This window comes from Cyclopterus lumpus, chromosome 21 (assembly GCF_009769545.1).
Source record: "Cyclopterus lumpus isolate fCycLum1 chromosome 21, fCycLum1.pri, whole genome shotgun sequence".
Taxonomy (NCBI): Eukaryota; Metazoa; Chordata; class Actinopteri; order Perciformes; family Cyclopteridae; genus Cyclopterus; species Cyclopterus lumpus.
This window is the reverse complement of record NC_046986.1, coordinates 14636241-14647949: the sequence shown is the minus strand read 5'-3', so window position 1 is coordinate 14647949 and position 11709 is coordinate 14636241. Positions and strand designations below refer to the sequence as shown.

General features: G+C 40.3%; 1 protein-coding gene across 3 annotated transcripts in view; it reads right to left on the bottom strand.

Annotated features, from left to right (window-relative positions):
- Nucleotides 1-671: 671 nt before the first annotated feature.
- Nucleotides 672-11709, bottom strand: part of epha3 (eph receptor A3) — a 91174-nt gene continuing 80136 nt past the window's right edge. For 2 of the 3 annotated variants that reach the window (XM_034562183.1, XM_034562185.1), the window contains exons 16-17: nt 8465-8620; nt 672-3353 (exon numbers count right to left, since the gene is read on the bottom strand). In XM_034562183.1, the coding sequence (XP_034418074.1) occupies nt 3248-3353; nt 8465-8620 (262 nt within the window). In that variant the 3' untranslated portion in view covers nt 672-3247. Of the gene's footprint in view, nt 3354-4775; nt 4894-8464; nt 8621-11709 lie in introns of all 3 variants that reach the window. The other variant, XM_034562184.1, reaches the window with a different exon arrangement.

The window sequence follows — 11709 nt, the reverse complement described above, 5'->3', positions numbered from 1 at the left end:
GAAGACTGATCTGTGGAATGTAAAATAAAAAAGATGTCATCTGAGTTATGAATGTTTCCCTTTCACTTTTGATCTGTAAAACAGATGGAAATACCCTTGCAGTTAAAATAAAAGTCAACATTATTTGTTGTTGTGTGATATAATCATGTGTTAGAATAAAAACACAGGAGCAGGTCTATCATCATCCATTTTTTTGGAAAATATTTTGCGAATATTTATTATAAAAATATAAATGTTTCCACTACAAATCATTTTACATTAGTAGACAAGGCAATCTACATTTGCACACGTAAACTCTCACACGGGTCAGTCTTTAGACAGAGAATGAGGGATCTGGATATTGGGTGCATAACAGTATTGCTCTCTCAGATGTCCCAGGTTTATAAAGTAAGTCAAAAAACCAAAACACAGATAGCAGTGACACATAATTTACTGTATGCTACAAAAAAATGTATCAACATTGCGCTGTATAATGGTTACAAATAAATAATAATGTAATCATAATTGCTTTTTATTGTAGAAAAAAAACAAAGCAGACAAATATAATCCAAAATAAGATAAAATATAATACAGATGATTTTTGTTTCTTTTTTTAATTAAAAATGTTGCACAATTTTTATTTATTCTTTTATACATACAAACATTTGTACAAAGAGGGATGGCCATGTACATATCGTGGGATCTGTAGCGCTAGCTGCTATCATTACGATGGTTTACATTATGTACAAGCTAATTAGAACACATAGCAGCAACAGCAGCATCCACAGGTGGACCAAGTAGCAGAGGACCGACTGACGCACTCAACAAGGATGGGTTTCCTAAAAGCACCCAAATCACCCCTTTCCATGAGATCAGGTTCATCTATATTAAGGCCGTAACATTTCTAAGGGTGCTCCAATCTGGATTATTACAACAACATTGTATATTAAGTATCACAATAAGGAGATGAGAAACCTTCGTGAATGGGAAACTGTTTATTTATTGTCAAGCAACGTGTGTAACATGTTCCACTGTCCCTTTTTTAAACAGAGATCCTGCAATTCTGTGGTAAAAAGAGCCCACGTTGTACCGGCTTTGCTTCTTTTCTTTTCTTTTTTACTGAACCAAACAAAGCCGGCATAACGCTGCCCCAGTTGTGATTTTAAGTAGCTTGCTGCTCGACGTGTTACACAACAGCGTTAGAGTCTGTACTTTGTATACAGAACAGCAACAACATATTGGAGCAACAGTCCCTCCTTGCACAGGCTGTGTAAAAGGGCTTTGGAAACACAACTGCAAAGCTATTTTTGCGTCTTCTGATGATCGGCCTACATAGAGACCTCTGATCAAACTTTGACAAATGCATATTGCATGATTGGAGCACCCTTAAACATTTCCATTCTAAGTGCACACATATGTTATATTAACTGCTATCAAGAGAACCCTTTGTGGTCCAACCATCCAACATCACAAAGTACCAACGTGCCAGTTTAGAAATACTGGTTATGTGTTGCACTGAGGAATTTACTATGTGAAATCCAAGCAGGAGACAATAAATGTTAAGGTTGGAGTACCAAGATCATCTCAATTCTACGGTGCCTTTAGGAAATCCCATCCTGGACATATATTGTATCTCAGAAAGAAGTCACTTATAGAAAGTGTTCCATTTCTTTCAGTGCATTTTCACACCTTGTTAGTTTAGGGCAGTGATGAGAAAAAAAACATGAGAAAACAATAATTCACAAAGACAATTGACCAAGACTTTGTTGAAAATGAATCGAAATTGGAGCTTTTTGCTTGGAGATCCTTTCACGATCCAACACAACAAGAGGAGGCACTCTTTTTTTTGCATTAAACACATCAGGATTTCATGGACTAGTTTCCCAATAGAACAATGTTCTTTTTACAGCGACGGTCAGATCCCACATAGCTTTTGTTAATAAGTTATGAACCTCAGACTAACGCAAGACTACAACACTCCAGACCAGCGGTGTTGATCTCAACCTTCTAGACTGATCGTATGCAGAGAACGAATCCCGCTCCAATCCTAAGAAAGAAAAGTATACCTGATGTTGTGTGGGGTGGATAATGCTGTCTTACCCGAAGAAGAAATTCAGGTACAAACTCACTCACTTCCAGTTTCAAACACTTCCGCATCGCAACAAGAATGTCGGAGGCAGAGGTCTGAATGACACCACTTCATTTTATTTGTCCTTTTCCTTCTCTCTTACAATTATTCCCTTTTCTGTCTTTTTTTAACCTGCACTATTCATTCCTGTCTCTGCTCTACTCCCTCCGTCTGTTTCCCCTTATTTGGGAAAGTAGAACGAATAACGTACACATCCTGAGATTTCACACAAAGCGCATTGGGTTGAGGGAACGGCACGATAACTGTACAATATCTGTTCGTAAGCACATAGAACATGTCACCGTAAAGGAAATACTGGGTGTGAAGTGTGTTATGGCCCCTGTACCTTCCAAGCACAGCGTCCAATACATGTGATGGACTCATAGCTTCCAAACAATGAGACAACTTAACTGATTATCATAATTATTGCTTTTATGTGTAATGTCTACTGAATGCGAATGCTATAGGTTAGAGCTACAGAGTAAAATGGCTCGGTTAACATCTAGGTGTGTCCATTCCAGCTCAGTTCTCTCATGGATAGAGACAATAATTGTAGGTAGTTACAACAGAATCTCACACCTCAACCCTCATTAGTCCAGGAAGGGTCCAAATCCAGATGAGCTGCTGCTGTCTACCATGCTATATGAGGCATCTCAGACGTTTCACCGCCTCGTTCCGCAGGCTGCTTAGTCGGCGTGGTGGGAGGAGACTGTGAGCATGCCCGTCCCCTTTTCAGCTTTAAAGGGAAGGCTATGCTGTCCAGCCTAGCCAATACTGGAGAGCTCCGGCTTTATCCCAGTTTGTATCCCACGGCAGGTCTCCCTGACCTCCTTGGCTTTCATTAGCTCTTCCTACCCTCCTAATTGTCTGTAAGGCATCTCAACTCGGGCATGGAGGGACGGATGGCCGAAGAGTTAGCCAGTTAACTAGCTGGCAGGTCTGCACTGAACTCTTTCCCATTTATCTGGCAAGACTTGATATCGTCTTTCAACGAAACAACAGCCCTCATTTGAATCATGTCATATTCATCCTTCATTTCCATCCGTTTCCAGTTTTCATATGAAGCCACTCTGTTGGACTGTGATTAGCAACCACACCGACAGACAGGTCTCTGGTGTTTTTACTCGTTAGGTTCATTTCTTAAACAGGTACTGGGCCATTCTTGGTGTGGGAATCTAGGGCTTTGAGGCTGCTCACGATTTTTTTCTGCGGTCCAACGATAGTCACTCCAACTTTTTTCAGATCCCTGTTTTGGGAAGGAGAGGGAGTGTGGGGGGGGGCGGGGGGGGGGGAGAAGGGGGGGAGGTCGAAAACCAAGACACAAGCAGGGAGGGAGATGTGACGGAGGAAAAGATGGAAGGAAAAAGATAGAAAAGTGTGCATTAGTGACAGTGGATGTGACACCCATGTGATATTTAATGACATGCTCCCAGCGCTGCTCCTCTCACTTTCCCTGTGCATCTGTCATTCACAGAGGACTACATTTCCCAGATGGCCGCTGGGCTGACACATCCCTGAAGGGGTCTAGAAGTGGAGGGGGTGCTGCCTCCACTTTCCATTACTAACAAACAGGGAGCTGGACCTATGAGGCTACACTGACAGCTGCTAGTTTGACCCTGTCAGTGGAGGAAATGGCATGGGAGGGAGAAAAGATCTCTTTTCCTGCATTGCATTGAACCATATTTCTTTGACAGGGTAGGCATAAGTATGTGGAGAGGAGCAACACTGGTACATGTGGAGGATGTTACACTCTAATTAAGATACATCTGTTAACTTGTTAAACTCTTAGACACTCTAAAAAGATTAGTTACATGCATTCAAGTGTAATAAATGACCATTTGTACAAGAAAGCCATTTAAAATATATCAGAGCTACAGTGTCCGTTTCACGTTATGGATCATACACATCAAATACAAACAGTAGTTAGTCAGCTCAATTAAAGCATCAAGCCAACAACAACAATCTTAAAATACAGAGCATTATACATAGTATTGTTGATATTGCAGTAAAGAAGGAATCACAACGCTTGTTGAGACTCATCTCTTTTACCTAGGAGTGATACAAATGGTAATGTATTAGTAGAAGCAGAGAAGTTACAGTCAGAGTGGTGACATTATAACAACAAACACTTTCGGCCATTAGGAGTTTTTAGTCTCATTAAAAGATGTGCACAATTATGTTTGTTTTATTCAGAAGCAAGCATAGCATTTAGTTGTTCAGAGCAGCCAAAATAGCAGACATTTAGAAACATCCTGACCAGCAAGAAATCGAAAGTGACAAAAATCACAATATTGTTTCACTCTGTGCTACAAAGTAAAGGGATAGTTCACTGAAATTCAGTATTGCTTTAGATGTAAACTGTACCATTTATTGTGTATTTTAATCAAGTTTAAAATAAATAAAACCAAATGAATTGTTACCTTATGCTGTACCAATATGCCATGAATAGAAAATAGCTTGGTTTCCATCCATACACTAAAAATGTCTTATCGATTTCTAAGGAGCCTTTAGTGAAGTTTTGAGAATTCCAAGTGTCTCTTGGCTATTGAGTTATCACTGAATATCAAATAGCTATCCCTTTAAAATCCAGACAAGTGAAAGCCCATCAGTGATTCTGGAGGTAGGCTACTGCTCCCGGACGGGGCCACGGTCTTTGTCCTCCACCCACCATCCAGAGCCAGAGGAGGCTGAGAGGAGCTGGGCGTTAGAGAGTGGTGATTCCCATGGACGGCTCCCATTCTGGGCAAGTGGCCGGTGTGACGTGGACCTCCGTCAGAACCACTCTACTGAGACATAGCCAGGCCGAGCAGCATTAACACATTGAACTGGATGTCATCAATATGTGCACTCTAGTCTAGAGCACATTTTAGTTGCAATACATCAGGCTAACTCATGAAGCTTTACCTATACAATATATAAATCAAACACCTTACAGTACATTACATGTTACAGTAAAGAAAGAGAAAGAAAACACTATTAGTATGGCCAGTTACTGGTTATAAACATGGTCACAAAAATGTAATGACTTAAAATATAAAATATAGAGAAAATACTATATGTATTGGCCACTAGTGGACAGTCACTTCATAAAAAGAATGAATTACAGTTTAAAACTACAAATAACTTAAAAGCCCAAATCAAAACTCTGCACATACAATTGGAATTGACTATAATGGTGGTTGTTTGCTAAGCAACAGTAATAATATAGCCATATTTTGATTAAACACTATATTATTATGACTCTTTGCTTTTGGAAAACAACCGTTCACATGATGAAATCCTTTTTTAAACTATGCTGTGGGACCAGAAGACTAAAGGGGACATTCCATTCTTAAGCTGTCTAAGAGTGCAATGGCATTTCAAAAGCAAACATAATAGGACACATGACATGAACACAACAGTGTTGCAGCATATGTGCAGTAAAGTTGTTATTTAAACATTTTAAAACTATAATGTATCTCTGTTGTGCCTTGGTATTGCTCTTTTGAGAGTCAAAGCAGCTGTGATGTCATCTTCTCTTTGCATTGCGAAAGCTAAATTTAGCATTTTTGATCCAACATGCTTTCCTCATAATAAGAGCAGCAGTGAGAGTAGATGAACCTGTTCCTCATCTTGATCAGATGAGACTTTTTTCTATGAAAGCCACATGGATCATCTCAAGAACAGGCAGTGATGAACAACTGCAACATGAAACACGATTTACAATTATAAATCATACAGAAGCTTAAAGAAAGTCACACGCGTCATGAAAGGAGAACGATTTTTTCAACGTGTCCCAGCAATTCCTCACATCCCAGAGTATAACGTCTGCAGGGTTTTTTCGTCTTCTTCAGTGTTGTTAAAAGTGAATTCTAGTGTTTTTCTTGAAGAGAAGCGAGCCATCTTTAACCACTGTATCACTTTATAAAGGCACATTGGCCCAGGTCCTTGTCTCATTTGTTGTGTCAAGTTTTGAGTTGCAGAAAGGAAGTGGATGCTGCTGGGTAAGGTTTGGGTAGATGAGCCTGTGCATAGGCCATGTGTATCTCTCAGTGTCTTGTCACTTCAGATTACTTTCCTTTGTCTAGCAGTTGAGGTCAAGATCATAACTTTCTCAATCAAATTCCTCAAATGAACTTTGCATGCACTGTGTCTAGATGAAGAAAATAGTCCAAATGATGCGGTAGTTCCTAGTCCATACATTTCATCCTATCTTGAAAAACGACTTCAATTTCTCCAGCAGATGAGTCAGCACACTGCAGCCAAGTATGATTACCGTTCCTCTGAGGTCACATAACTGCCAAGCCTTGTGCTGAATATCAAGGACTAGATTAAGACTGTACAGATCAATAGAGGAATCTATATTGAGCAATGCATAGTCTCAGCCAAGGCTTGTAGCTGAGCTAGCTTTGAGTACCTTAGGCTCAGCCTTCACTGGATTAATACTGCCCTGATCCAATTTAGCATCTAGATACAGAAAAGCATCATAGACCAATATGGTTTCTTAAATGGGAGGTTACTACAGTGAGGTTTACTTGAGATTTCTATTGTCTATACCCAATGTGGATTTCCACCCATTTGCAGTGCAAGCTATTATTGTTTTGTAATGTGTTGACTGAAGATAACTTGTCATTGATTAAACATGTTCATTGAATACATTGCCGGGAGAAAAAATATCTTTTGAGTGGTACCCTTGAGAAAAGAGACAGAGAAACAGAATGGTGCTCCAACGGACGGATACAATATGATACTGTCTTAAGAGTTGCCACATAATATTTGTAGGAAATACATCTCTAATATTCTTAATTTCCAAGTCCTTGCAGTTCAATTTGCTAATGTGGGACGTGTTAAACTCTTATTCTCTTCATAGTACTTTAAAGGGCCCCTACTGGCCAACTAGTGACATCCACGCCACAGCTCAGCATTGTTTAAAAGGGCACACATTACGCACCGCTTCTTTCAAGCCCAACACAGTTAATGACTATCTGGTTTGGTAAGTTATTTACAGGAGTTATAGCTCGCTGACCGGCGCTCCATAACTGCCCCCCTGCTGCTGCTGCTGCCATCACCACAGTGAATGGCTGCTGTGATCACACTGATTAGACATGTCCAATTATTTACCCGGTCACATTCCACATCAATTAAACCAGCAGCAGGCCAACAGAGCGAGGGAGAAAGAGAGGAACACAGAGTAAAAGTGACAAATCATGTCTGCACTCTGACTTATATAAAACTAGACAGCTGTCCTTCATTTTCCCACTCTGAAGTTTAAAGGTTGCGTGTTGATCAGTAACATCTCCCAGTCCGGGATTCATAACTGCTTTCAGTCTGCCAGCACAGCGCTCTTGGCACAACCTGATGCACTATCTCAGAACCCTTTGTCAGCCTGAGGATCCTGTGAGTAAAGTCACACCTATAATCTCTGTCTCCTTCATCCAGGGACGTTTATGTGCTGAACCCTGTGCTGTGACAAATACCCTCTACACTCATTTCCCACCTAAAGGTCCTCAACTAATATTGGATTACATTTTAACATCCAGGACGTGTGGTCATCTTGTGCTTAATGTCAGTGTCCAACCAAACAACATTCCCATGGTGATGTTAAGGGAACCAAAGTGTCCGCAACATAACCATGAAAGTGTCTGTAACACCTGTCCTTGTTATGTTAAAAAAAATCTGGGTTGCATCACATTCAGCACAATCATTTGTTGTTGCAAATAAGTTGTTTGCTATATGAACATATATTTTAGAAGACATGACCATATATCAGGCGTTGTCATAAGTCAGTGTGACACAGAGGATAGTACTTAACGGCAGTGTTTGCTCCCCATCTAAGATATCTCTACATTTGGCTTCCAAATAGTTTTCTGTCTCTTTTTTCCACGGTTTAATGCTTCACAGTATCGAGAGTGCTATGCATACCTATTTGACAGGTGCTCATTTGCTTGCTGTTTCAAAGGCGTCTCTCCCTCCATTTTTATCTTGTCAAATCTTCCATCTCATTCCCTCCCTCAAAATGTTCTCTCTTATCCTCACTCTCTTATGGAACAACTCCAATCCTCTCTTTTTTTTTTTTTTTTTTCAATTCCTCTACTCATCTCTCATTCCTTTAATGCTCTCACCTTCTCCTTCTGTGGTCATACTTGCAACACTAAGAGCATGGCTAAAGGCCTGTCATTATGAATTACCATGACTCTCACCCTTTAGTAAAAGGGCTCTATAGCTTTCTTTACTTACTGACAACAAGAGTGTGTGTGTGTGTGTGTTTTCTTTACCAAGAATCTCTTCAAATTTCTGGGCCTTGCTGTGTTTACTGGGGCCCTGTAGACACTGCTGACATGAATGGGCAAACTTGCATAGTGTGTGTGGTTGTCTTACTCGGTGGAGGTCTTGGCCAGGGTGTCACAGGAGCTGTAGCTGACCCCAGAGAAGGCCTCTTTGCAGGGCAAGGTCCTCATTCCATCCATCCAGTCACCCAGCGTACCCATAGCGGGAACCTCCGAACTGCTCCTGTCCAACAACAAGTTGGCTGGCCTGATGGGACACGGGAGAGAGGAGTAACATTAATGGAGACGGAATGCACACATTTCATTTAAATTTATATTCCTTGGGTAAATGACCTGTAGGATAAGTAGAATGTGTGAGTTGATAGCGTCATTTCAGAAACACAAGGGCATTAGCCTCACCCAGAGCATAAGCCCAAGAGGAAGGGATTTCTTATGATGTGAATGTACATAGTTGGTCTTCAGCATGTATGTTCTGATCTTGACAATATCCACAAGCAAACAACAAGGCAGCAGAGTCTGGAATGGGGAGTGGCGATAAGAAATTCCACCCCTCCATCCCACCCCTGGGAAATCAAAGCTTATAGATGGACACAATGGAGGGCATGGCTAATGAAATGCTACGTGAGCAGCAGCATACGTTGCAATGCTAGGAAGAGCAATGTAGCAAAGTCATTGTCAGAACAAAAGCACCGTACGCAGCACGGTCTGCAAATACACTGCCCTGCTGCGTGTTGCAGACAGAAGAGTGTGTCGTGTGTGAGTGCAAAACGGTTAGCAAGCTTTGCTCCGTTCTCTGTTAAACTGCTTCAACCGTTGATGTTGTTGATTGCTTATTCCTGCCACTTTTTACTATTGCTACAACGGTCACTAGCCAGCAGCCAGAGCTTCATTCCGAGCTGTGTGAATAGATCTTTTATCATCTAGTTGTTCTCATTCATGCATCCAAGTAACAGTGGTAAGCTTTTGGTTTGCATCTCATTTCAACACTCTTGCACATGATATTACACTTTTCCTGACTGGTTTGTCCTTAATGTTAGTCGTGTAGATGCTACCAGGAAATATGCAAAATGAATAACCAATTTCTTTATTGATTTTTCGACACATATATGCACAGTCCGACAGGGTGATAGTTGTTACGGTAAAAGACAAAACGTGTTGACTATCTAGTGCATAGGCGGGAAGTTTGATTGACAGATGTTGAAACTAAATTGAATAAATTTGAATTTTGTAGTGAAAACATCTATAAAAGAGAAGCAAATACGATTGGAATGGACATAAATTAATACAAGCAATTTATATATATTTTTATATAGCATTAAATAAGTGTATAACATGTTTTAGAATGATTTTGTGTTTTTAAAACAATATATAATTATATGTATATATTTGAGCAAATATACTATTCAACACATTCTGTGCTCGCATATACATACATAATAACTGAATGTAAACCAAGCCCCCCCCCCCGCCACATACACACACACCCACACCCACACACCCACACACACACACACACACACACCTGTCTTATATGTCTGTTGCATACAGGACAGTAGACCTTTGAATATAGGGGGGAAATCAAACTGTCACACAAATTATTTCCATAATGTATTAAACATATTCAAGAACAAGATTAGTAACAAACGCAGCATCAGTTTCTGTCCAATGTCATTACCGTTTCCTGCAGTACATGTACCATGCGGCAAATGCAACATTGGATTTGATTAGAGCTGATGGTTTCAATTGGATCAAATCAAATTAAATGCACCGCGTTGGGCTTTAGGGGCTCAGTCAACAGTAGAGGGTGAAGGAATGGCTACAGGCGCAGTTCTGACTCACTCTGATTGATGATTAACGATCACGGAGGAAGAGGAGGGACGACAGAGGTGGAAAGACATGCAGAGAGGAGGAGAAGAGAGCGGATGGGAAGCTCTCGTTGTGTCTTACACAAATAAGGTATACTTTGTTGTTGGGAAACCTGATCACATGATGGCAGGAAATGGGAAACCAGGTCAAACCACATTAGGTCGAACAGGGACTCAAAACGCAATAATCAATAGCTGAATGAGGGACTAGTTAGAGCATTGTGTATGTCTATTTATGAATTTGTGATAATTAATGTTAATAAGGACACGCTGCACCTGTCTTGCAGAGTAGACAAAGGCACCTGGGTCAAAACAGGTACACACACACACACACACACACACACACACACACACACACACACACACACAGGGAACACTATTCATAGCCGTGTAAATAAACTCATAAGAATACCAGGAAGTCAACCTCCACCTGTCTGATTTGGATAGGCCTTTCTGTTTGTGTGCAAGAATCAGGGAACTGTTAGGCAACTTTTAGGGAATAATGAAAGTGGAAGTACATAAGGCATCTAGTACCATGTTGACTGATGTCTTTTACTAAAAATAAATTCAATATTTGGGATTTTTGCTTTCTTGTCAAATGAACATTGGAATGTAAAGGGATGTATGTACATACATAAATGTAAATAGCACAAATACACACTTTCACAACTCTTATGGGAATACATGTATCATTTATTAGCTATATCACAAATAAAGAGTGTGTTTTGCTTTTAAAGGGGTGGGGGATATATATCTTACGTCTACAAAATACTTCAGTTTAGTTCTAATTAATCAAAAGGAAATGCCCACTGTTGTAGGGTGTATACACACACACACACACACATATATATATATATATATATATATATATATGGATCAAAAGATTTTTACAATAGAAAATCATCATGCCTAGAACAACTCAAACAGACAGGAAAAAAAGCGGAGAATAAAATGTGAATCTGAGGCAGCGGAGTGGGTGTGTTACAATGATTGAGTCTTTTACTGCCAGATCAGAGGCCTGTCAAAATGCAAGGGGCCCCCAGGACCCCCTGGAGATACTGGTTTGTAGGAAAAGGAGAGAATCGGGGGCCGGGGGGTGCAAGGTTTGGATGAGGGGGAAAGACGGAAGCGTGCAAAATCTCTGTAGACATTTTTCATGAGAAAAAAAAATGCAAAAATGTTCTTTTTCATGTCACGTAAAAAGATGATTGTAATGGTTATAACTGACTTTTTCTTATTATTTATTTGATGGAAAAAAGTTTGGACAAAATGTCTTGGATTAGAATTGCTGGGCTGTCAGGATAAGGATGTTCAGCTTTTTTTTGCAGGATTATTGATCGTCTCCTGTCCTTTCCTGTGCACTTTTCTTTTTTTTCCTCCTCTGATCTCGTTCTCGTCTTCATCCTCGGCTTTCCTTCCCCCTTTCCTGTACGCTCTGAGAGATAAACTGCAAATGACCTTGTTTCCCCAC